The sequence below is a fragment of the Protopterus annectens genome, chromosome 4.part1 (genome assembly GCF_019279795.1).
Source record: "Protopterus annectens isolate FY-2018-M chromosome 4.part1, PAN1.0, whole genome shotgun sequence".
In the NCBI taxonomy this organism is placed as follows: domain Eukaryota; kingdom Metazoa; phylum Chordata; order Ceratodontiformes; family Protopteridae; genus Protopterus; species Protopterus annectens.
In genome coordinates, this window is record NC_056734.1 from 130,349,516 (window position 1) to 130,377,274 (window position 27,759).

The 27,759-nt window shown below is 43.9% G+C and overlaps 1 protein-coding gene across 1 annotated transcript in view; it reads right to left on the reverse strand.

Moving 5' to 3' along the window:
• PER2 (period circadian regulator 2) overlaps positions 1–27,759 on the reverse strand; it is a 1,339,110-nt gene that overhangs the window by 85,877 nt on the left and 1,225,474 nt on the right. Inside the window, exon 23 of the mRNA XM_044070032.1 lies at positions 18,715–18,910. Coding sequence (XP_043925967.1) covers positions 18,715–18,910 — 196 coding nt within the window. The remainder of the gene's footprint in view (positions 1–18,714; positions 18,911–27,759) is intronic.

A 27,759-nucleotide genomic window follows, 5' to 3' on the forward strand; every position in this document is an offset into this window, starting at 1 on the left:
CCCACAACACCATGCACTAACTCCCCAGATCTCATTTGGCAGTTAACACATAGCATAGTATTTTTTGTTACCAACAAAAAAAACAATGTGTGTGTGTGTATATATATATATATATATATATATATATATATATATATATATATATATATATGGGTTCCTATCACATCATCGAACTGTGTAATCACCGACACTCACCTCTTCGACACCAATCCATCGAATTCCGGTAAGCGATCTTCCCCCTCACAGGACCCATGGTAGCGCTTTCAAGGTAAATTGTACGGAATCACGTAAACCCTGATCGGTGTAACACAGGAAGAAGCGCTACCATGGGTCCTGTGAGGGGGAGGATCGCTTACTGGAATTGTCGATGATATGGACGTCGATGGATTGGTGTCGAAGAGGTGAGTGTCGGTGATTACACAGTTCGATGATGTGATAGGAACCCATATATATATATATATATATATATATATATATATATATATATATATATATATATATAAACAGTCTCCCTTGCAATAGTAGTCATGATATGGGAACCCTGGAAAAAAGGGGCAACATCATGAAATAGAAGGATCTCAGAACCTTCAAGTCTGTCTAGGCTAGGGGGCAGGAGGGAGGGACGCAAGAAAGAAGGCGAGAAGAAGACAACTAACATGGAACGTTATGGTAGGTACATAACTTCTTAATGTTAAGTTGTCATTCTCGCCTTCATTCTTGCTGGATGGGACAGCGTCCCTAGCACCTTGGTCCTGGGTGGCTCAACGGAACAGACTCCTGAGTACAGTGGAACCAAAGTCAGCTCTATTTCTGGAGGCTATATCCAGTTTGTAATGGGTAATAAAGGTATGTTGAGAAGCCCAAGTAGCTGCTGCACAAATGGCATCTAAAGGTAACCTTGCTTGAAAGGCTGTTGAAGTCGATAGTGCCCTGGTTGAATGAGCCTTAGGTTTTGAAGGAAGTTGTTTATGTCTCAACTCGTAGACAAAGGTAATGATGGAAGCTAACCATCTGGAAAGGGTTACCTTTGAAACTGGAAGTCCTTTCCTCCCATCAGCATAAGAAAGGAAGAGTTGTTCTGACTTCCTGAATTGTTTTGTTCTGTCTAGATAATACCGCAATTGGCGATGAACATCCAAGGAATGTAGTTTCTGTTCAGCCCGGTTTGAATAATTTGGGAAGAAAACCGGCAAGTGAATAGTGTGATTCAGATCTGATTCAGAAGAAACTTTAGGTAGAAAGGAAGGGTTTGTTCTGAGAGCTACTCTGTCTTTATGAAAGGCCAAATAAGGGGAACGGGTGGACAAGGCTTGAAGCTCCGACACTCTGCCAGCAGAAGTTATAGCCACTAGAAACAGAGTATTCCAAGAGAGGAGCTTGAGAGAACAAGAATCTGCAGGCTCAAAGGGAGGAAGAATTAGTGAAGATAACACTAAATTCAGGTCCCATTGTGGAGGAGGATCCTTAATGGGAGGTCTGAGTAAGAAAATGCCCTTGAGGAAGGCTTTGCAAAGTTTATGAGACATAATACTGGTTTCCGAAAGTCCTACATGGAAATTGGCAATGGCCGCTAGTTGAACTCTGAAAGTGGCTGCCGATGAACCTGCATGAAAAAGCTCTGCCAGAAAATCAAGAACTTTGTGAATTGGAGCATTAAAAGGGTCTAAGGACCTAGCTTGTGCCCAAATGGAAAAACGCTTCCATTTGCTCGCATAAGTCTTCCTGGTATTAGACTTATGGGAGGCAAGAATAATGTCACGGACAGGAAGAGAAATGAGGGGAAGCCTGGCAATGGTTGGAAGTGGAGCAACCAAGCTGTGAGGTTGAGGGACTGAAGAGACTGGTGCAGCTTGCCCGTCAGATGGGTCAAAAGATCTGGAAATGGTTCCAGATGCCAGGGCTGTTCCAGAAGGTATCGGTGCAGGAACGGAAACCATACTTGTCGAGACCAGTAAGGAGCAATGAGGATCATTTTGGATCTCAATGCGGTTGCTTTCTGAATTAACTTTGGAATCAATGGAAAAGGGGGAAAAGTGTATAGAAGACCCCGAGGCCAATCGTGGACTAGAGCATCTCTGGGGGGGTGGCCTGGTAGGGGGAAGAGAGTGAAGAAGTCGAGCCACTTGCTGTTTTGAGGTGTTGCAAAAAGGTCGCAGCAAGGCTGACCCCACTTCTGGAAAATTCTCTCTACTACCACTTGATTTAGAGACCACTCGTGAGACGTGAGAATTTTTCTGCTCAATCTGTCCGCTATGACGTTGGATCTCCCGGGGATGTGCATTGCTATCAGAAACTGTTGAGAGGAGATTGCCCACTGCCAAAGTCTGAGTGCTTCTTCACATAGGGGGTAGGACTTTGTTCCGCCCTGCTTGTTTATGGACCACACTACGGACATATTGTCCGTTTGAACTGCTATAGTGCCCATGGGAAGAGAGTCCTGAAGGGCTCGCAATGATAAAAGCACTGCTCTCATCTCTAGGACATTTATGTGCAGGTGGCATTCTAATTGTTGCCACGTGCAATGGACAGTCCTGCCCTGATAATGCCCCCCCACCCGATCAGGGAGGCATCCGTTGTCACCGTGGCAACTGGAGGGGGAATAACAAAGGGTCTGCCCTGAAGAAGTTGAGGGGAGACTATCCACCTGGCAAGGTGTTTCTTGCAAGTCAGGGTTATCAATATGTTGTGTGTCATACGAAGTTGTTGGTAGGACCACTGAGAGAAAAACATCCACTGACGAATTTTCATATGGAAGCGGGCTAAGGGAAGAAGGGGAATCGCCGCTGCCATGAGGCCCAATGTTGGACTGAATCAGAAGGTGGACATTCTGCCGTATATCTATCACTCTCTGAGGTGTTAAAGTTGCAGACATTTCTGTGGTGTTTAACATGGCGCCTATGAAGTTTATACATTGACAAGGTGACAAGAAGGATTTTGTAAAATTTATGGAAATACCTAACCTGTTGCAAATGTGACTGGTGTACTCCCTGGTTATGATAAGATGCTGCTTGGTGGTAGCAGTGATGAGCCAGTCGTCTAAATATGGAAACACCTGGATGCCTCGAGGGGGAATTTCACCATGTGCGGCGGGCGCGACTCCCTGTGGTTTACAGAACCACATCTTTCCATCCTTCTGACCTTTGGGGTATGGTCTAGATGGTGTGGAAAAATGGACTCCCACGGCAGAGAGAGTCTTACCGTCTTGCTCGCACCTGGTGAGAGTATTCTTCACCTGAGGTCCAAACATTTCTGAACTATCAAAGGGGGTGTTGGTGAAGGACGCCTTGAAGGGATCAGCAAAATTACAGAGTCGCATCCAGGCATGACGTCTCAACGCAACACCTGTGCCTGCAGCCCTACTCACTCCATCGGCTGCATAAGAGATAAGCCGCATGGAGGAATTAGCAATAGAATTCAGGGTAGCCAGCTGGGAGTTAATCTTGTCCTGATACCCCGCAGCAGAAGGATCCTGTACAGTTCCACCCAGTTCTTTGAGCAAATCTCTCTGAAGGCGGGTGAAATGACATAAATAGTTCAGTGATCGCATAGCAAAGGTCGCTGAAGCAAATGTCCGCTTACCATACCTGTCCATGGTCCTGGACTCTATGTTAGGAGGATGAACAGGTACAGAAGGATCAGCTAATTCCTTCTTAGTGGCAGCTGCTACCACCATAGCATCTACCGAGACACTTTTGGTGAGAAATGTCTTGTCCACCGGAGCAGAAATAAATTTTGAAGGCCTCCTAGGGGTAGGTTCCATGGAGTCAGGAGCTGCCCACACCTTTCTGGCCACCACTTCCATCAGTGGATCAAAAGGGGGGGACACCCAGGAGGTAGAAGGGCGAGATCCAAAGGCATCAAGGTAAACTGACTCGTCCTCAGAGGGTTTGAGTGTGGACCAATTCCCCCTCTGTTTCAGGATCTCTAGTATGTCTGAAAAGGAGACATCTTCAGAGGGGGATCTGGGGGAGCCCTCCGACTCATCCAAGTCGGTGTCTGAGGTTACAGACTCAGGAGAGTCTACGTGCTTCCTCTTGCACTTTCTTTTCCTCGGTGGCTCTCCTGAAGCTTCAGGAGAGGCCTCGGAGGAGGATGAGACACCCAAAGTGGGTACCCTATGGGTCGGATCTCTGCTATCAGTTGCAAGAGGATGGCCAGAGACTGTAACAGGCACTGTGAAGGGAGGAGCTGAAGAACCCAACCTTGGAGCCAACCTTGGAGCGGACACTGGATCCAGCATGCTCCTCATCACCTCGAATGCCCCCCTATCAGGCACCGAAGACAGTCCCGGCTCCGAAGACACCAGAACCGCCCCCGGCACCGACAGAGAAGGCTCCGAGAATGATGTTGGGGCCGAACTAACCAGAGCCGACGCTCCGAGAGGGAGAGCGGGGTCGGACAAGGGTCCGATGCCACTCGCCCCCTCGGAGCTGACAATGGAGTCTTGGCGCCCGGACTTCTCCACGGACGGTACCAATGAAGAAGTCGGAGCCAACGACGCCGGAGCCAAAGGTGGAAGTATCGGCTCCGACGTGGGCAAGGTTACGGATCTGACAAACTCCGGCTCTGAACTCGACTGGAGAGTCGGAGGAGGAATCGAAGGCAGCACCGAGGGAGCCACAGTCTGGTGAGATGGGCTTTGGAGTATTTGGGCCAGTGCCTGAGATTTTATGAGTCTACTGACCACCCTCTCAATATCGTGGTCGGAAAGCCTAGACGACCTGGAGGAATGAGTCCTATGACTCCGCTCCGACAGAAGGGGTGATCTTGGAGCCGATCGGACGGACTCTAATGAAGGGGATCTAGAGCGCTTGTGCGCTGATGTCGGCTCCGATACAGGTTTCGGAGCGGGTACGATCTTACTCACATCGGCTCTGGCTGGAGCCGATGTCGGAGCGATCTCAGTTTCACCAGCCCACGACTCAGAAGCTGGAGCCAAGGGCTTGGCGGGCTTAGACGACTTCCCCGAGCCAGACTTGGACGGGGAGTCATCGGGCATCAAAAAGCCCCTCAAAATAAGTTTACTACGACGCTCCTGCAGGACTCTTGAACTAAATCCGTGGCATACGGAACAAGAGTCCTGCAGGTGCAAAGGTCCCAAGCAGTAGACTCAATAAGTGTGACCGTCTGTCAGGGACATTTTCTGACAGCACAAGTCACACTTCTTGAATCCCGAGACCTTAGCTTCTTTAGACATAGTTACCCTAAAAAAACAGTAACACAGTCAGCACAACCACTCACTCAACTTTCACTCCAAGGGGAAGTTAAGGGGCTGACTAAAACAACAACTCACACACACAATAATGGGGGAGAGAAAACAAAAACTAAGCCTGTAGGCCCGATTAGAAAGTTTAACTAAAGGGGTGGGTAGGGCTTAACGAAAAAAAAATACTAATAGGTAATTTAGGTAAAACTATATCAATGGGAACTAATCTGACAAAAACTAACCTCAAGTTTAGAAGAATTACTAAATTTTCTTTTACTGACCTGAGCCGGCAAAAAAAGGCAACCTCGCAGCGAAGCGGCAAACCAGATCTGGGGAGTTAGCGCATGGTACTGTGGGAAATAGGGCTGCCTCGAGCCGGTAAAAAATAGCTCTCGAGCTATACTATAGGCCGAATCGGAGCCGAGGATCACCTCCAAACCCATCCAGAAAGAATGAAGGCGAGAATGACAACTTAACTTAAAGAAGTTATGTCCTTACCATAACGTTCCATCTGTGTTGCCGATCTTCATTCATTCTTGACTGACGGGTTCAGTTCTGACCTCTCGGAACTGACTCGGCCGTTATACACAGCTCACGCCAGCCAAAAACTCTCAAGCTAAGGCTCTACCCACAGTACCTCTCTTCCATTACCTCATATCGAGTTTGCAGTGTAGAAAGAAAATACAGAAGCCCTAAGGTACAGCCCTGTAACATCCCAGGACTAGATCCAAACCTACAAGAGTCTTTTGGAGGGGGGTAGGAGGGTGGTATGTCAAGAATGAATTAAGATCGACAACACAGATGGAACGTTATGGTAAGGACATAACTTCTTTATCTGATGTTGTCAATCTTATTCATTACTGACTGATGGGACAGAGTCCCCAGATACTTTAGATCCTGGGTGGCCCTAAGAAAGGATGTTCCTGAGCACCATAGAGTTAAAGATGCTCTTCCCTTGGAAACCATGTCTAATTTGTAATGAGTGATAAAGGTATGTGGAGTAGCCCAAGTTGCAGCTGCACATATGTCTTCCATAGAAGCCTTGGAATGAAAGACTGCTGATGTAGAAACTGATCTGGTACAATGCGCCCTAACTGTAGTAGACAGTTTGAGTTTATTTTGATTGTAGATAAAAGTAACACAGTCTCTAAGCCATTTTGACAAGGTGACCTTTGTTACAGGTTTACCCAATCTAAGTCCTGAAAAGGATAGAAATAATTGGTCTGATTTTCTAGAAGATTTCATTCTTTTCAAGTGAAAACATAATTGTCTGTGGAAATCCAACAAGTGTAAACATTATTCACCTTTGTTTGCAAAATTTGGAAAGAAGACTGTCAAGTCTACAGACTGGTTGATATTAGATTCTGATTCCACTTTGGGAAGAGAGGTCGGATTGGTTCTTAGTGATACCCTTTCTTTGTGAAAAATGATGTAAGGATGTTTCACACAAAGCTTTTAACTCTGAAATTCTCCTAGCAGACATGATAGCTATTAGGAAGAGGGTCTTCCAAGATAAAAACTTGAGGTCACAAGTAGCTGCTGGCTCAAAGGGCTGTCGAACTAGACATTGTAAAACTAAGGTCAAATCCCATGGTGCTACAGGATCTTTGAATGGGGTTTTAAATGCAGAGCGCCTTTAAGAAAGATTTTGCATAAGTGATGAGACATCAAGGAATAATCATCAAAACCATTATGAAAATTTGAAATGGCAGCCAAATGAACCTTACCTGTGGATGTAGAAGCCCCATTTTAAACAAAGTAGCTAAATATTCCAGGACCTTATCAACTGATGCTGAGAAGGGGGTCTATGTAGTTTGTACAGACCCAAATTGCAAATAGTTTCTGTTTGCTTAGATAAAGCTTCCTGGTGGATGGTTTATGGGAAGCCAGAAGAATCTTTCATACTGAACAGGCCAAGTTATTCTGCCTGGCAATTGCTGGAACTGGAGAAACCAAGCCATCAGCTTGATATTTTGAAGATTGGGATGCACACCAAGCCCTAAGGGTGAGACAATAGGTCCAGAGGTGGGTCTAGAATCCAAGAGCGGTGAATCAGATGAGGCCAAAGAAAGGGGAACCAGACTTGGTGGGCCAATAAGGTGCAATGAGTATTACTCTGCCTCTCAACCTTTGGACCTTCCTCTGAAACTGGGGGATCAGTGGAATGGGGGGAAAGGCATACAGACGTCCCTGGGGCCAATCGAGAAGTGCATCTCACATGGACTCACTGCAGGAGGGAATTAGGGCAGATGCATTTGTTGTTTATGGGAGAGGTGAACAGGTTGCAGCACGGGTGGCCCCAACAACAAAAAAAATCTTCGTTGCTATGTTGTGGTTGAGAGATCAATTGTGAGGCAGGAGAATGCATCTGCTCAACTTGTCCACAATCAGACTGAATATCCCCATGATATGTGTTGCTAACAGAAAGCAGATGGAAGCAACAGCCCATTGCCAAATTCTTAGGGCTTCCCAGCACAATGGGTAAGATCTGGTCCCTCCTTGTTGATGTACCAGACCACCGACATGTTGTCTGATTGGAGTGCAACTATCCCTGAAGGAAGGACAGATTGAAATGCTAAAAGCACTGCCCTCAATTCTTGGACAGTTATATGCAGATTGGTCTCTTGCGGGGACCAAGTGCCTTGGACAGTCTTTCCCAGATAATGCCCCACCCCCACCCCATTTGAGAAGGGTCCATGGTCACTATGGCTTTGGGCGGGGGGGGGGGGGACCCTATAGATTTTCTTCTGGCTTTATCCACCAAAACAAATCCTTTCTGCCACGGTTCGTTGATAGGATTGCAAGAGACAGCGGATGCATTAGAATTGACCATTGTGATGCCAAAAGCCTTTGAAGCAGCCTGATACCTTGCTAGGGGTACTAGGGTTATAGTTGCTGCCATGATCCCGAGAGCCTGCAGTACCAGACGAGTGGGAACTTTGTTTTCAGAAATGATGGTTTGAACCTGTGACCTTAGCTTCATTAGTCTGTGGATGGGAAGGGTGGCTATGCAGGAGATTGTGTTTAGTCTTGCCCCGATGAACTCTAGATCCTGTGAAGGAGTCAATTGTGATTTTTCCTCGTTTGTTGAGATGCCGCGATCCTCGGCGAGGTGTAGGATGAAGTCTGTAGCATGAAGCAGTAGATGCCTGGATGGGGCAGTGAGGAGCCAGTTGTCTAGGTATGGAAACACTGAATCCTCGCAGTCTCAAGTGACCTGTTACGACTGCCATGCATTTGGTGAACACTCTGGAGGCTGTGGTGAGACCGAAGGGCAGTGCTTGAAATTGATCGTGACTGGCTCCTAGCCAGAAGTAGAGATATTTTCTGGAATGCTTGTCCATCTTTATGTGGTAATATGCACCCAGAAGATCTGTAGGAGCACATCCAATCGTCTTTCTCCAGAAAGGGAAGGATGGACTGAACCATGGCCATCCGGAATTTTGTCTGTTTTACACATTTGTTCCAATAGGCTGAGATCCAGAATTGGCCTCCAGTCCCGTCTTTTTTGGCACTAAAAAGAATCTTGAGCAATATCCAGATCCTATTTGGTCTGGTGTGACTTTTTGGATGACTCTTTTTAGAAGCAGCTTTTGGATTTCTACTGCTGCTAGATCCCTCTGACTGGGTGGAACGTCAGGGATTCGTCTTCAAAGTCTTGGAAAAAGATTGAATGGAATGGGGTAACCTCTGGTGATAATCTTCTGCACCCAAATATCTGAAGTTATGGTAAGTCAGACTGACTGGTGCAGTGAAAATCTCCCCCAACTGCTTCAAGGGGTAAGCAATTGGCCTCCTTTCAGGAGCGCTGGTAGGGTTGTCCAGACAAAGAGTCTCTGCAGCCCTGTTTACGCGGACCCCCTCTGCCATGGGGAGGACATCTTCCAGAAGAGTTCCTCCCTCTGCCCCAGGGGAAGTAATCACCACATGTGTCACAAAAATGCCCTTGGGATTTTTTGAACCACATTTTCCCACTCCTCTTGATTCCTAGAATAGGATCGATAGGAGCAGAAAAATAAATGCCCACAGCAGACAGGGTCTTTCCATCCTTCTCACACCTGGCTAGCATGTCTCTAACTTTTCTGCCAAACAACAAGGAGGCATCAACCAGAGTGTTGGCAAAGAAAGACTTGAAGGGTTTCACAAAGTCACACAAGTGCATCCAGGTGTGTCACCTTATGGCAACACCTATACCCACTGACCCACACGTCCCTTCGGCTGCATGGGTGATACGCCACATGGACGAATTTGAAATAGACTCTAGGGTGGCAAGCTGTGAGGCAACCTTGTCCTGAGGCTCGTCAGACACTGCTCCTGCAAGGGTGTCCGAAAGCTTAGTTATCAGGTCCCTTTGTAGTCTATTAAAATGTGCCAAGAAGTTCAAGGACCTAATAGTGAAGGTCGATGATGCAAAAACTCACTTCCTAAATCTGTCCATCGCCCTAGACTCTCGGTTAGGGGGATGTACAGTAGAACTTTCCATGGCGAATTCCTTTTTGGTGACCCCCGCCACCACCATGGTATCCACTGCTAGACCTTTTGACCAATGTGGGGCTGATCTTCTAGGGCAGTTAAGATTTTATCTGCCACTGGGTAATGGGCTCAATGGAATCAGGAGCTTTCAATGCCTGCTGAACAATCAGCTTAATTAGATCGTCAGTGGCGGGGGGGGGGGGGGGAGCATCCAGGAAGTAGATCGGCAGGTATGAAAAGCTTGCAAGAACACAGATTTCTCAGAGAATGGGTTTGAGGACTTCCAATCACCCCTCTGTTTCAAAATTTCTATAATGTCTCCAAAGGAGACATCTTCAGGGGATGACTGGGGGGGGGGGGCCCTCCCCTTTATCGTAATCTATTTTCCATGATAGATTCTTCTGGAAAATTGAGATGCTTCCTCTTGCAAGTCCTCTTATGGGGTGGATCTTCAGTGGGAATTTCTGAGGAAGACTCCGAAGAGGAGGGACCCTGAACAGGGACGTCTTTGCAGCTTCTGTGCCCACTGTCCAGGCGAGATAGATTGAGACAGCTGCGAACCAGAAGACACATAAATGTGACACTCTGACGAGGAAGGAGCCAGCTGGGAGCCTGCTGAGGCTAAAGCTCTCTCCATGATCTGGAAGGCAGGCCCACCTGAAGAGGGATGGGAGCCCGGAAAAGAGGAAGACAACCTCAGAACCAGGGTCACACTCCAATGAGCCACCATCCACAACAGGAGCTGGGAGAGGACTTGAAACCGCCAAGGTCGCGAGAGCCAAAGACAGTGCCATAGAAAGAATTGGAACCCTACCAAGGCTCTTGGAACCGACAGCCGAGCCACAGTCCCATGTGTGCAACAGATTCGAAGGAGTTGAAGACAACACAGATGACCCCGGAACTGGGAACATTGAAGTGGACAGCTCCAAACCATGGAAGGAGGCTGAAGGATGATAAACTGGTGGACTCTTTAGAGAGTAAGCTTCAGCTCTGGGAGGGAGAGAGGTCTCTGTAGGTGTGGTAAGACCTCTGGCCGCCAAAAGCTGGTCTACCAGTCTAACTACGTCTCATTCAGATAGACTCCTGGAAGAATGGATTGATATTCCCGAAGGGGACTCAGGTCTATCCACAAAGGGGCTGGGGAGTTGACCCAAGAATGGGTCCACAGAAGTGGAATATCTAGTCCTAGGTGAAGCCAGTACCAAATGAAAAGAGATTGTGCCGAAGAGCTCACAGGCACCGAAACAGTGGTCGGTGCAGAGGTAGTCTGTATCGGTTCCATAATTGTCAGTACCAAAGAAGTTGGTGCCGAAAATGCTGGTTCAGTCAAGTTCAGGTATTTTGGCCTTCGGTTCCCAGGAGGCGGAAAGAATCTGCAATTTGTGAGGTTTTGTCTCATGAGCTGATGATGAGGTCATCACAGAATGTTTTTTTATTTTTGTGTCAGGCTTTGAAGATTTAGAAGTCTCAGTCTTAGACAGGGCTTCACTAAAAGGACATTTCAACAAGCTTTTCAGAATGAGCTTGTTTCATCTTCAGGTACTAAAGCTCTGACAAATTTTACATGGTGTCCAAATGTGCAGCACCCAAACAATACCCGCAAGAAAGATGCCCATCTGAATTGGGCATCTTTCTGCCACAATCCTGGCATTGCTTGAAGCCAGATGTCCCTTTTTCTTTCTATGCCATGTCACAGTCACACACAGTCACACACACACACACACACACACACACACACACACACACACACACACACACACACACACACACACACACACACACACACAAACAAGCAGAAAGAGGAAGGAAATTAGAAAGGACATTTTTTTTTTTTTGGAGTGTACCAGCAATGATATACTAGAAAAACCCAAGGGTAATAAGAGAGAAAGAGAGAGGAAGAAGAAGATACCAATGATGGCATCAGGAGATTACCAACGGTAAAAGAGGAAGAGAAGGCCTGTTACCAACAATGGTAAACTAGAATTACCTTACAGTAAGAAGAGAGGTAAAATACAGTAAAAGGCAGTCAAACACTCACAAAGGATAGAGCTATTAGGAACTATACAACGAGTCCCCATTAATATTCTAAAACGTGCACACTGATTGGTCAGTGTGCACGTTGTAAATCAGAGTTATACTAATGGAAAAAGGTCCAGTCACCCGGACTTTTTCCATTAGTATAACTCTTTTTTTAAAGCAACAGAGAACGCAAGATCTCCGTTGCTTTTTACACACTGTCTCGCTATGTTAAACGAGTTTAACATAGCGAGACAGCTTTAAAAAAAGTAACGGAGATTCTCCTTTGCTTTTTTAAAGCTGTCTCGCTACGTTAAACTCCTTTAACATAGCGAGACGCTTTGTAAAAAGCAACGGAGATCTTGCTTTCTCCATTGCTTTTTTCAAAACTGTCTCGCTATGTTAAATGGGTTTAACATAGCGAGACAGCTTTAAAAAAAGCAACGGAGATTCTCCATTGCTTTTCTTAAAGCTGTCTTGCTATGTTAAACTCCTTTAACATAGCAAGACAGTTTGTTAAAAGCAACGGAGATCTTGCTTTCTCCATTGCTTTTGCCCACAGCTCTGATGTACTGCGTAAGTATATGCGTGCATAGTACATCAGAACTGCCGCAGAATACCAGACAGCTGCGGAAGGGCAGCAAGGAGGCATTATACAATGTCATTATTTAGGAAAAGTAATTATTTTTTTTCTTAAATAATGTCATTGTATAATAGCAATAACCCACTTCTGGGTGTGGGTAATGCTGGATTTACCCAAGGTTGTCTTTGGCCAGTTGGGCTTTGCCCTCGTGACCAAACCACACCAACCATGGGTAAATCCAGCATTACCCACACCCAGGTGTGGGTTACTGCTATAATAACTTTTGTCAAAAAAAACGCTCAAAAAAGTAGTAAAAGAACTAACTAAAGCACTTAGCTAAGAGTATCAGTCTGACGTGTCCAATTTTCAGAGCGGCAAACGAGATCTGAGGTAATGGGAAGAGAGGTATTGTGGGTAGAGAGCCTTAGCTAAACAGTTTTTGGCTGGCAAGAGCTATGTATAATGGCCGCGTTGGATCTGAGAGGTCGGAACCAAACCCATCAGTCAAAAATGAATGCAGACTGACAACATCAGATCTAAATCTTTCAGATCTTTGGAGCCATTGTTCATTTCTTGTGAAGATAAGGAGGAGGAAAGTACAGTTGTGCACACTTAGCATAAATGTAGATTTTTGAGTTTATTCACTGTTGCAGTCCTAACTTGTAGGATTTCCTGCCGTGAAAGCCCTTGACTGGCCCAACTAACAGAGAAAAAAAATCTCCCTCCTCCAAGGGCTGATGAATGCCCTGGCCGATGTCAGTACGTTCGAGTATATAGGGAGCCAGCCAATGTCATGATTTCAGTTTTTTCTTGCCACCCTGAAGGTAGAAGACACCCCCTCCCAAGATGGATCGTAAGGCAAAGGACCGAAAACTGAGAACCTAAGCAAGGTAAGAGGCAGAAAAGGGGGGAGTCTCGGCTTGAGAAAAAGTTTGTGCCAGACTACCTTGTAGGCTAAGGGGGAAGGAGGGAGGGAAAGAAGACTGCAACAGTGAATACACTCGAACATCTACATTTATGGTAAGTGTACAAAACTGTACTATGTTCTTCATGTTTCACTGCTACAGTCCTGACTTGTGGGATGATTCCGAAAGCTGAAAGGAGGGCAGAAGGAAGGCTAGGGAGAGGAGAGGATGGCCAGCAGAATGGCAATGGCAAATCCTGCTCTGGACCTGGAAAAGGCTGATAAGTGGTAGTGTTTGGTGAAAGTATGCTCAGATGACCAGGTAGCAGTTTCCAGAATGTCCTTGGTAGGGACTCCTTCTAGAAAGGCAGCAGAAGTAGCAGAAGCCTTGGTACAGTGAGTCCTAACAGCCTCAGGTGGTTTCTTACAATGATGGCTGTAACAAAATGACATACAGCGCAAGATCTGTTTGGAAACTGGTTTTCCTTCAGAACCGATGGCAAAGGCCAACAAAGAGTTGGTCTGATTTTCTCAAAGTTTTAGTTCTGTCAAGATAGTAACAGAGCGGCCTATGAACATCCAAGGAATGAAGGATTCTTTCCCCCTGGTTTTGAGGACTGGGAAAGAAGGAAGGCAGGTGTATGGCTCGATTCAATGTGTCCGTCACCATCTTGGGAAGGTTGTCTGGATGGAAGATGAGGAAGGGTTCCACTGCCATGAGAGCCTGCAGCTCAGAGATTCTTCCAGCAGAGGTGATAGCCAACAAAAGGGCAGTTTTCCAAGTTAGAAACTTTTAAGTCAGCAGAAGCTGCTGGTTTGAAAGGAGGCAGGGTCAGTTTTTCTAGAACAAAACTTAAGTCCCATGGAGGGATAGGTTGTCTCCTGGGAGGCCTGGTATGGATCATTCCCCTGAGAATGCCTAAGAAGGAGGTGTGAAAAAGACAGGAGAAAGAGCAGCAATGTGGGCCGAAATGGGGGAGACATACATTTTAATGAAGGAATAGGACAGGCCCTTGTCAACCAGATTAGCCAGGTAATCCAGGATGACAGAGATCTTGGCTAAAAAAGGATTGTGGCCCATTTGTTGACACCAGATGGAAAACTTTTTACACTTAGCTGAATACGATTTCCTAGAACTAGGCCGCCTGGCTTCAAGGATGTCTTGAACCTGCTTGCTTAGGGCAGGATCAGTCCAGGATGCTGTGGAACTATCAAGGCTGAAAGTTTGAGTGTCTGCAGGCTGGGATGCACATTCCTTCCCTTGAGTCAGAAAGTCCACTCTCTGAGGTAACTGCCATGAATTCTCATTGGTTAGGTGGAGTACCAGAGGATACCAGTGTTGCCTGAGCCAGTCTGAGGCTATCAGTATTGCCCTTGGCCCTCTTCCTTTAATTTTAGAAGCACACGAGGAAGTACAGATGAGGGTGGGAATGCATACATAAAAAGGTGAGTCCAAGGGAAAGAGAAGGCATCTGTCTTCCAGGCTGAGAGCAGATTGCTCCTGCAGCAAAATCTTTACAGTTGAGCATTTTTTCCTTGGTGAAGAGGTCTATCTGAGGGACTCCCCATTTCTTGGCCATGCTCAGAAATGTTTCCCGACACAGATGCCATTCATGGAGGTCCATCAGGTTTCTGCTGAGGTAATCTGCTAGGATATTTTTAACACCTGGAAAGGTATTGTGCCAAAAGGTGTAACCTCAGAGAGTGAGTGGTCTCCCAAACCTGCACTGCTAGATGGCAGAAGGGCTAGGAGTGAGTGTCTCTCTGGTTGTTTAAGTACCACATGACTGTGGTGTTTGGTTTTACTAAAAGGACTCCTGGATTCCATTTTTCTCTGAATGCTACCAGGCCTCTCTGAACTGCTATCAGCTCTTTCAAGTTTACATGTTTGTCTCTGAAATGATTTTAACATTTTCCTTAGGTTTGGAGTGTTTGAGATGAGAACCCCAGGCTGTCTCCGAGGCAACTGTGATGAGAGTTTCCTCCTGAGTACTGAACCTAAAAGGAAAGCCCTGGTTCTGAGCAAAAGCCTGTGCTCACCATGCAAATTCCTCCTCGAGACAAGGGAAAAGCTGTATCTCGGTTGAAAGTGGTTGTGTGTACTGGCACCACACATTTTTTAGGTACCACTGGAGCCTCCTCATATGTAATCTGGTCAGAGGGACGATAAAGATGCAAGATGCCATGTAGCCCAGTGCTCTGAGGAATTCCCTTGCTGACACAGATTGTCTCTGCATGATCTTTTGGAAGTAGTGAGTCAGGAAGGAGACCTTGTCTGCAGGTGAGAAGGCCTTTTGAATGGATGAGTCCAGAAGAGCCCCAGAAAGAGAATCCTGGTGGAAGGTTCTGTGTTTGACTTTTGTTGATTTATGGTGAAGCCCAGGGAGGTCAAGAGATTCTGGGTAAACACCGGATATGAGTGGAGTTTTGACAAACTAGTGGCTTGTATTAGACAATTGTCCAAGTAGGGGTAGAGTTGGACCCCTCTGGACCTGCAAAAAGGCGATAAGAGGGGCCAAGCACTTTGCAAAGTCCCTGGAAGCAGTAGACAAGCCAAAGGGTAGTGCAGAAAATTGATAGTGACTCGTACCTGCTCCGAAGCATAACAAGCTTCTATGCGATTACTCTATAGGAATGTGCAAGTAGGCATCTTTTTGATCCAGGCTGACCATGGAGGCCTGAGGAGCTATCATGGGTAAAAGCAGGAAGTGATTAAGGGTAGACAGGTCTAAAATAGGACACCAACAGCCTTCTTTTCTGGGAACCAGGAACAGCCTGGAGTAGAAACCCTTTCCCTTTTGGTGTTCTGGAACTGGTTCCACTGAGCCCTGGGAGCACATATTCTGAATTTGGGTAACGGCCTCTGTTCTTTGGTTTGGTGGAATATCTGGACAGCCTGAGTACTTTACTGGCTCTTTGAAAGTGAGTTTGTAGCCATTTGAAATAATGTTTAGGACTCACCTGTCCGAAATGATGAGGGACACATTTTCCTTGAACAGGGATAGTTTTCATCCTAGTCTTGTGGGGGGAGGAGAGGGTACAGAGATACTGAGATGGATAAGTCACTGTTGCTCTCTGCTTGGAGGTTGTGGCCTAGAACTCCCTTACCTGGAAGTGTCTGGGATCCACTGCCTGGGTCTTTGTAGCTGTTGTCTTTATATCCTTTCGAGGAGCTGGGGAAAGGGAATCAGGATTCAAAGAGGAATCCAAGAAAACATCTTCAACAACCTGTAAACCTGGAGGAATGGGAAGAGGCTTGTGCTCTGACATTTCAAGGAATTCCCTAATCCTCTTTTTGGATTGTGGGTAATCCCGGACTTCCCACTGGAGGTGCTCCCTCGTGGCATGCAGAGTTTCCCCAAAAGTAATGTCCTCAGGGGGGAAGCAAAAGTCAGGTTTTCTTCAGAATCTGACTCTTTAAAGGAAGTCAGGGAGGTTCCTTCATCAAGAACAGACTCCTCCTGGTCAGTATCTTCAGTAGATTCAAAAGGATCACAAATGACTTCAGGTGTAGGGTCCCTTTATGACTTCAGGTGTAGGGTCCCTTTTCCTTTTCCCTGGAGAAGACTCAATAGGGGCTTGTCTGGATCCGACTAGAGAAATTAAATCTTCAGATAATCAAACCAAATCTTGCTGATAACCCTGTGTGCGGGAGCCGGTAGGCCTAGCCATAGGCCCTGAGGAAATTCCCTTCTTTGGGATAGCACTAGTTTTGTGCATTGGGACATCCGCAATTCTGATACCAGTCTCTCGGGAAGAATGTGCAACTGGTGTAGACTGATGCCACAAAGGAGCATTACCACTTAAAGCACACTCACTAGAAGCTGAGGCCTGCTGATTGGCCATGGACCTAACGGACGAACCAAGTCCAAAAGCCTGTGTGGAAGTTGAGGAACCCGACGGCATGTCAGACTCTGAACAGTTCTCAACAGAGGCCTGCTCCACCACAGCAGCCGGGGAAGGGGGCTGCAAAAGTGCCTTGCCTTTTTCAGCAATCACGATACTTGGAGGACTAGTTGACGGAGAGTGATTGTCATCCAAGGCCCTAAGCTTGGGTCACTTTTCTTTATCCCTCTTGTGCTTAGGAAGCTTCACCTTGGAGTGATTGGTGAAAACCATCAGACGAGTAGAACCAGATACAAAACTAACGTACCTAGCCAAGATCTAAGCCCTATGCCTAATAGTCATAGAGTTGAAACGGGCACAGAAACAGCAGTGAGGAATGTCATAATATGGGCCTAAACAGGTGACACAAAAGGAACGGAAGTCTCGGTGTGGAATCTGCTTACCACAACAGAGACAGTTAACCTTATCTGACTTGAGTCAAACAAAGAAAAGCTTTCAGATGACTTCTCTCTGGTGCAGACTGACCACTGCACTAAAACACTGCTTCAGGCTGTGAAATCATAAAGTCAGCTCGCTCCCTATATACTCAAACGTAGTGATGTTGATCAGAACACCTGCCAGCCCTTGGAGGAGAGAGATTTTTTCTCTGGTGGTTGGGCCAGCCAAGGGCTTTCACAGCAGGAAATCCAACAAGTCAGGACTTACCATAACAGTAGATGTCCGAATGATCACTGCTACAGTAGCCACTCCCTCTTCTATCCCCCTTGTTTTTTGCAGTGTTTTTTATGCCAGGGTGTGGACATCTTTTTTTTTATTATTCCTAGCATTGTCCTTTCAGGGCTCAGCCTCCCTTCTCTCTGCCTCCCTCTCTTTGCTGTCATTAAAGCTCTAAAGGGATTTGCACTCACAGTTGTCTTTTAGTCAGCTCAGCTTGAGCTGCTTGACAGTTTAGACACATGGAAGGTGTCCTGAAGCTTTGGAAGCAGGGAACTGCTACATCCTTGGCAGGATATAACCCATATAACTAAGGCTACTGCAGCAGTGATCATTCAAGCGTCTACTGTTATGATAAATTCACCTTACACAACTGTACTTTATCTGCCCAGCAATAGACTAGCACAAGCTGACCATTCATCCTTGAAAGCCTGCAGAGGAACACACTTCTGTGGCATGAAAGCTCTTTACAGCTGGGACCCCAAACTTGTCTTTCAGTCAGCTCAGCTCGAGCTAACAGTTTGGGCATGTAGAAGGTGCCCTGAAGCTTTGGAAGCGGACCAGCTGTTATATCATATGCAGAATATAACCCATATAGCTTACACTACTGCAGCAGTCATCAATATGAAGAACATCAGCTGTATATATAGTCTACACATTAAATTATGAAAACATAATGAAAATAGATAAAATATGTCATAGTATTCAATCAAGTTGGAAAGATACTAGAATACCTAGGAAAAACTCTTGCATATGTGGGAGAAATGCAAAGTCAACATTGACAGTAACCAGAGGTCAGGACTGAACCTTGGGCCTGACAGCACTGAGGTACAAACACTATCCAGATTAAAACCTTGTTATCAAGATCCTACTGATGTGCATCTGTGATCATATCCATATAATTAAATTGTATTACTTTTAAGACAGGAATATTTTAGGCTTGTTAATTCATATCAGTTTGATGGAACTCACCGTACTGGTACCTGGTAAGTCATCATCACTTCTTCATCAGTATTTGCCATCAGTAGCCAGATAGGATCCTGAAGAACGTACTTCATAAAGGTGTCACTCTGTTTCATTTTTTTCTTCATGTTTGCCTTTGACTGAACACTTTCAAATGAGTCAATACTTCCAAAGTACTTGCTGGTGTTGCTTGGCTGGCTACTTCCTTTACGCACAAAAAGAGAATAAGATGCATTTGCAACTTGTCTACTTAAAAAATAGTATTCATGTTAACACCCTATCTAAAGAAACCTCATAGGAGGTCCATGTATGCAGATGTACATACTTCTTTTTGAAAGCACCTTTTCTCAAATACAGATAATTACAAGTATGTCTTGGCAACTAAGAAACAGTGCCATACAGGTGACACTGTAAAGCACACGAGGCATCTATTTCCTCAAAAATTACAATGGAAGTATGGCTAATAAAATGCTGAAACAATAATAATGCAGGATAGTAGAAGACAAGCACTGGACAAGTTTGCTGGGATATAACGATGTATTTTGATTAATACCCAAATTAATAACATACTTGAGTCAAACCACATATAAAAGAAAAACACATACCTCATTATTATTATTAGACCTACACAAAATTCTCACAATATATACAAATGGACTAAACGATAAATATGCAATTTCATTTTTCAAATAAAAAATATAGATATGCCCAAAAATCGCAAAATATTACGCTGTAGTCAGAAGGGAAGACTTCATCAATACAAAGCTACATGGTATTTACATTGAAATACTTACAATGGGCATATTACAACCTTAAGCTAGCAAAACAATGAAAAAGATAAGATGATGTGTTGGAGATGTAAATTGGAATTCAAAATTGACTTGAAAGCACATTGTGGATGATTGTTTTAGTACAAAATGGGAAAGGATCAACTATCTTTACAAGCTTCATTCCATGAGAAACTCCTCAATTTGTACAAATGTTAGTAACATCCCATTCTTTGACCTTTGCTCATGAGTACTAGAGGTTTTCTTTACACAGTCTGAAAGCCACCTAATAAATCTCTGTGGAAGGAGGCAATATACAAGACACAAGCCCCTTAACTTGAAGAACAGAACTTGAGCCCCAAGGTTTCAAAACTATAACAGGGGCACAGAAGGATAACATCATGTAAAATACTACTATACACAGATAAAAGAGCAGTCCTTCAAACATCTCAGACTGACACATTCCTGGAAAGAGGCAGCGAAAGAAAAGTACACCTACTAGAATATATTAAAATCAATATAAACGGTTGCCCCTAACCAGTGAGGCAACAGCAGCAGAAGGGCTCAGTACAGGCAGTGATCCACATGCCAGCAACTTAAATGACAAACAGAGGATGACTGCGGCATGCAGTAAAATGCAACTTATCACACTGCTCACTGAGAAAGACAGAAACAGAAAGCAAGACCTCATGAAGATCCAAAACAGATAATCTAGGTCATTATTCTGGCAACAAATGAATAACTTTAAAGATGCAACACAAGGACTGCATGTCTGCATGGTACTTGAAAACCTTCACGGAAATGGAAGCCTATTCTGAAAGACAGCCAATAAACTTTTAATGTCACTCCATTGTCAAGATTTAAGGTTCAGGGACTGCTGATCCATGAGGTGAACTATCCCAAGACTGCCAAATCTGAGGAGCTCTAAATGCTAAAACTGGTGTTGCCAACATAAGGATATCTGACTTGACCTCCTGAACTTTGGTTATTATTTTGCAAATCAAAAATCAGGGTGAGAACTAGTAGGTGTGTAAGTGTCCAGGGATTCCAGTCAAGTGAAGGCACCTTCAAGCAATGTTTTAGACTGCAAACAATTGAAACCCCAAAATTTAGTTTATCATTTCCCAAAAAAATCATATTATCTGCTTTGAAGTAGTACAGTGGAACCTCCCAAACCCAAACATACAACCTACACTTAACCAATGCCCCCAATAATGTCCACATAAAAATCAACAAAACAACCTGTTGTGAGAGCATTTCTTGCAGTTATGTTGTATCTCCTGTACACCCTGATGAAGGTGCCCTGCCCAAACATCCCCAATTTCCAAAAAACATTACCACTAAAGTCATACTGGCTCAAAGAAAAAGGCAAATTCAAGAAGATTTTCATAGTCATTGCACTAAGACATAGCAGGAATTTGCAATGGCTGCTCCTAAGCACAACTAAGGGGCAATTCAGAGACATCAGCTGTGCTCAGTTGCAGCTATTTGAAGGAATATGAGAAAGTAGTATGCAAGGAAATAATAATGATATGTAAATGAGGAATATGTGAAAAATCTGTGACTATGAAAATTAGGAGCCCCTTCTGCCTTTGTGCGATTCATAGTGTCTATCTTTATGGGGATGTGCTTGGTATATAGAGTTGTTATAAAAAGCGAAGTTACACCTTTTCCATCTGCTTTGCATTTATGGACACATCTATGACATTAAGAAAAAAATCCAGTAACACGCTTAGTAGACCCATACACAGTTGTGGTGAATTCATACCCTCAAATGTACAGATTTTTGTGGAATGTCCAGATTTTTGCCTCATCCTTTTGGTCTGAACCTCATAAAATCTGTGATTTTCTGGATTTTTGTGGTGAATCAGTGACAACTGAATTCACTAAATAATGACATGCATTTGAGTTTCAGACTTCATAGCTTTTAGAAAATGCATGGTAACACAAGACCTTTTACTCTAGCAGCTTTCTGTGTTTATAAGACCAATATTTAAAATTTGTCCGTATTTTTGTGGCTATGTCCCCGCATTATTTTTGGCTCTGTGCAGATGTTTTATGCTGAGAAGTTGAGAATTATGTGGTGATTCCCAGACTTAAATTTTTTGGCTTGGAGAAAGTGATAAAAATATCCAAGAGGATCTTTATGGGAAGCTGTCTCAGAAAAGCACAAATTAATCTGGAAAATAAGACAAAGGACAGACAGGTCCCCATGTCTAAATGACAGAATTTCTATTTCTAAAACTTGAAAGCTGCTAAATTATAATTATTTTTAAAGTAAGTTTATACTTTTTTAAAGAAGTATATTCAGAACAAAGTTCTGGATACTTTTTTTTTTTTTTTTTTGTTTTACTTTCTATACACGGTGGTGGTAAGCTGCAAGGTGATTGTATATTTTTAATATATGCCATTAAAACATTTATAACATGACTAAACATTAATGTTTAATATGTTTGTTTTGTATGGATATATTAAGTGGCATCGTGTGACTTATTTTGTGTGATTAGTGAAAATGTGTTCACATGGTATGAAGTATTGACAGTCCAAGTCTGATTAAGTCCTAAATGGGACAAAAAAAGCTTAATCAGATTGGTCAAACAAAATCTATTTTACAAACCACTTGGTTTGCTATTTATCTTTGTTGATACAAGACAACACTGTAATTTTTGTTTTTTATAGCCCCAAAAACTGTGAGCAAGTGCTGGCATGTAAGTTTGATGAGGAGTTTTTCCAGTTATCAGACCTATTGGATGCAGGGGAACCTCTTGACAATGACCCATGCTGCAGTATCAAGACCTTGACTGATGCATTCTACTACATGATGTGGAATTCTGAAGATGCCTGACAGCCTTTTTAGGGAATTCACAAGTGCCTGAAGGACTTTCTTGAGATACATGTAGTGTCTAGCCTACTCATTCACCACACATTCGGGCAATTCCTTGGCCACATTCACCTAGGTTTCTGCAATATGAGTCTGGAAAGTCGTTATGGGTGTGAGCACGGAGGCAGACATGGATGTGATGTGTAACCACAGTGTACATGAGAATTATCATAAACACTGCTCCTGGCCTCACGCATTCCCATGCACTGATGAAATTCCTTATATAAATTCTGCAGTACTGTAATCATCTCTATCTGGCTCTCACTGTCAGAAGATTGGGCTTGAACTACGTCACGGCACAACCGGTACTTGAAGTCATGGTCTTGTGCATTTCTGGAGCTAATTGTGAAATATGTCTTCACTTGGCACCTCTGTGTTCAGGTTTGACAGCTGGTACTCCTACCTCTCAAATGGCATTCCCCTCCCCAAAAGGTTCGAGGTGAGAAGAAGAAGTAGGTGGTATCAAGCTGGGTGGTGTTCTTCCCCACTGTAATGTCATTTCCTCATTATGCTGAATATGTAAGTGTGTATCTCTGCCTGCTATGGTGTAGGGGGCCCTTCCAGTACACTTTTCAACTGTGTGCCACTACCTTTAGGCTGTGTCACAAGTATGAGAGCTATGGCATCATTGTCAATGGCCTTTCTGCTGTCAACATCAGCCTGTTGTGCTGATGCACAGGATGTAGTTGTTTCTGGTGCTGGCTGTGTGAAAAAAATGTTAAGATGTGGTTAAAGTCACATGTGGCAGGTAAAACTAATTTTACGGATATGTAGGATGATCACACTTACCATGCACTGTCTGTAGACTCTGTACTATAGCTGACAGTGATGGCATACCTGATGATGAAACATGTAGGGGTAATATGTGCACAGGTTTTATGCCAAATACATGTTAGTCTAATGTAGTAAAATGAACTACACACTAACCTTCCACACTGCCTAACTTTGGTTATTGCAGGGGTCTGAAAGTACAGGTGTCATCATCACTTCTGTGATGACCATTTGCATCCAAGCCATCCCCCCTTATAAATGGAATGTACTCCTCATCTCATGTTGAAGGCGGTCACTCCAGTATGCTATACCTAATATGTGGCATGTATGCATTTATAAGATTGTCTAAGGCCAAACCTGAGTCTGTCAGACTGTTCTGATTAGACAATCATATGCCCCCTGCACAGTCACTACCACAGGGGACATGTATCATGTCATATAACTTTAAAATAAAGAGATATTAGTACATATTTTTGTATGACCCCCCCCCCACCAGTGCAACAGGAATTGATGTCACTATAACAGAACACCTGTGAACAAGTACAGCTGTATAAGTACACCTACCATACCAGCAGATGTTTAAATGGGTGCTGCTACAGTAGTCATATATATATCGGTTATACCCTGCTGAGGATGACATCCAGCCAACTTCTAAAGCTTCAGGGCACCTTCCATAAGCCCAAATCATCAGTCAACTCAAGCTGAGCTGACTAAAAATACAGGTTTAGATTACAAGCCCTTCAGAGTTTTCATGCTAACAGACAGAGGGAGGCGGTGCCCTGAAATGGCAATGATAGGAACAACAAAAATACATATTCACACCTTGGCATAAACAACACACCGAAAAACAACGGGGGGGGGGGTGGCTACTGTAGCAGTGGTCATTTCAACATCTAGGTTATGGTAAGTTTACTTGCACAACTGTACTATGTTCACTATATTGATGACTGCTGCAATAGCCATAGCTATATGGGTAAATTACCCTAGCTTTCTACATTTGGGAGGTGGAAGATGACGAGTCCATGAGCCCCTGGAGAATGGTCCTACCAAAGCCTGACCTACACTGGGAGAAGGAATCAAGCTTGTAGTGCTTTGTAAAAGTATGTACAGAGAACCAAAGTACTGATTATAGAATACTTCTAGAATCCCTTTCCAAAAACCCATAGAAGAAATCATGGCTCTGATAGAATGGGACTTGGCCCTGCCTAGAATAGATTTGTTGTGGTGAGTATAACAAAAATAACAGCCTCAGACAACCATTTGGAAATAGTCTGCTTTGACACAGGTTATCCCTCTTCTTACACTCACAAAAAATGAACAACTGATCTGAAAATCTGAAAGATTTTGTTCTGTCAAAATAGTACCCAAGCTGTCTGTGGACATCCAATGTATGGAGTATCCTCTCTCTCTCATTTTAGGTTCAGAATAAAAATGAGAAGATGGATAGTTTGGCTTAAAGTAAACCTGGATACCACTTTAGGCATAAAAGGAAGATTACTTCTAAAAAAGCTGTCCTTGTGGAAAATGAGATATGGCTGACTCACCATAAGAGCTTACAACTCAGATACCCTTCTTGCAGATGTCAGAGCAATCATGAAAAATGTCTTCCATGTTGTCAGCTTTTTCAAATGGAGAAAATGTTAGCTTCTCTAGCACAGAATTAAGACCTCAAGGTGAGGCCACTTGTTTTCTTGGAGGATTCTTTTGTAAACCCCTTTCAAAAACATTTTGACATGAGTGTGCACTAAAAGAAGACACACGGGCAGATATGCCGGAATGACTGACAAAAAGGCCATAGGAAAGTAATTAACACAAATACTGTAAAACTGGAGAACAACTAACCCTGAATGGGTGCTGGTTATGCTGTTTACTCTAACTAAAAAAAATGTTTCTCCTTGCTAATATAGGATTTTCTAGTAACAGACTTTCTTGCTTCCATTAGTATCTGCTGCATACCCTCAGTAAACAGGTGCCTAAAGGGAATTAAGACCTCATCATCCAGGCAGTCAACTGAAGTTGACTGGGGTCAGGGTGTATTCAAAAGCCCCTGATCTTGTCCGAGTAGATGTAGTTTGTGAGGAAGCTTGTGGTAATTGCCCCTGACCATTTCCAAATGAGAGAACCATTGTTGCCTGGGCCAGAAGGGAGTTACACAACGATCTTGGGAGGATTCCTTCTGAAACTTGAAAAGTACCTTGGATATCAACAGAAAGGGTGGAAAAGCATACAGGGATATTCCTGTCCAAGGAAAAGAAAAGTCATCTGTCTTCCAGGCTTTCTTGCATAGAGTCCTGGAGAAGAATCTTGCCAGCTGATTGTTCACAGAGGAGGCAAACAGGTCTAATTGAAGAATTACCCACAGATGGATCAAATCTTGGAAGATCCCCTGATTTAGTTTACATTCCATGAGAGTCTACCCTTGTCTTGCTCACGTCTACCACACAATTTTGCTGAGAAGAATGTAGGATGCCTGTAGAGTGAGACTGTGCTGCAAATATATCACACGCTGACATGGCCATCCTGCAAGGGGGGGTAAACCTGGATTCTCCTTGCTTGCTGATGTACCATATGACTGTGGTATTGTTTTTGTAACACCTTGAAGAGGTCTGGTGACCAAAGATAATTCAGACTTGAGTGCCTTGGCCAGGGTAAGCATCTCTTTTATATTTAGTGCTTGTATATGTCCTTGATGCCCCACACACCTTGCACTTTTATTCCTGCTGAAACTGCTGCTCAAGCAAAGTCAGAGATGTTTGTGGTGACTGACTACTTTGGAACAGGATATTTGCTGTCTCCAACAAGTGATTTCTCTTCTGGCAAAACCCAGCACAGGGATTTGAAAAGACAAGGGATGCCAATGCCAGGACCAAATGGACTCCACATGAGAAAAAACAATAGTATCCGGAGTCCTGTGGGGTTATTCCCTCTCAGTGATCGAAGTCAGAATAGAAAACCTTAGAAATATTAGTAGACATCTACTTTTCCTGTGGAAGAAAAGCTCTTTGAACGGAGGTGTCAAGCTGACACCCTGGAACACAATCCCATGTGAAAGAGTCAAAAGAATTTGAATGCTCTCTTGGAATCTCAACTTGTGTAAGAATACTCTCACCCAAATGACAGATTCCTGAAACTTTGAAAAAGACTCTGAAAGATAAACAAGATGTCTAAATATGCAAAAATGTGGATACCCTGTGGCCTGCAATGAACAATAACTGGAGCTGGACACTTTGTGAACACTCTTGGTGCAATGGATAGTCCAAATGGCAAGGCAGAGAACTGATATAAATTAATCTAAGACCTTTGAATGACTTCCTGGAATTAGCAGAACTGAACTGGCAAATTAAAACTAATGCAACAGTGAGCTCAGGACTAAACAGTGCTGTGTCCATCAGTTCTATTTTAAGATTGAAAGCACAATTTTTTCTATAAAGGTTTTAATACGTCAAACTGTTTTTAAGTGTGTTCACATGTGCATGTGAAGTTATGTATTCCTTTGTTTGTTCTTATGCAATGTATGTGTTTTAGAATAGATATTTTGTTATGCTTTTATATTATGCCTTTACATTTTATTGCACTGTTGCTTTAAGAAATTTCATTATTTGTACAGGTGATTGTTATATGTTTTATATAAAATGGATGTTGGGTAATGTGTACTCCATTCTGAGGAAGTTTCCATTAGAGAGATGAAAGCACTCAATAAACAGTATTTTTGAGTGGATCTGGACCTTGGTTCTTCTTTTTTTCTGCAGAGAACTGATAATGTGATCCAGACACAGAAAACCATAAGAAACGCCTGACGTTTGGATGAATAGGGATGTGATTACCATCGTTTATATCTAGTGTTACCAGGAAACTTGAATGAGGGAAAAGAGTTAACAAGTTGTGAAGTGGCATCATTTTGAACTTGGGCACTACCACAAACAGGTTTAGGAAAGACAGATCCAAAACTGGTCTCCAAGCACTTTGCTTTTAGTGCCAAAGAAAACAAGAACTTTGAATGAAAACCTTTCCCCACCTAAGGAGGAGGAGCTGGTTCTATCACTACTTGGGACAGAATACGATGAAGGAGAGGTAGAATATAAGAGTCTGTTCTGGTGGCTGCTGGATTACCCCTGGAAAGAAGGAATTTCTTCCCACTGCCATATGTAACTCTGATGAATGATCTACAGAACAAACTTGTCAGGAGCTATCTGTTGTCAAACAGAAAAGAGGAGATTCAGTCTTTCCTGAAGGGAAATGGGACTGCTAGGGTGAGAGGGTGGTAGAAGGTCCCTTAGACAGTCATTCTGACTTGTTGGACTGTCCCTGGTTTTGGGGAGGTTCCAAAATTCTTTTTGGAACACCCTTGCCATTTCTTCTTAAAAAAGAAGTTATGTTCTTACCATAACGTTCCATCTCAGTAGTAGACTTCATTCTTCTGCACATATGGGTATACGGATCCGATTCGGATCCGAGCCAGCAAAACTTTTCAAGCATCGGCTCCGAGCTCCAAGCCCCTCCCTTACCTATATTACATCACTTCCTCCTATCTATCCCCAGATCGAGTTTGCTGACACAAGTGGCAACATAATCACAATCCTAAACAGGAAAAACCTGAAAGTGAGGGGGAAGGATGGAGGGAAGGTGCAGAAGAAT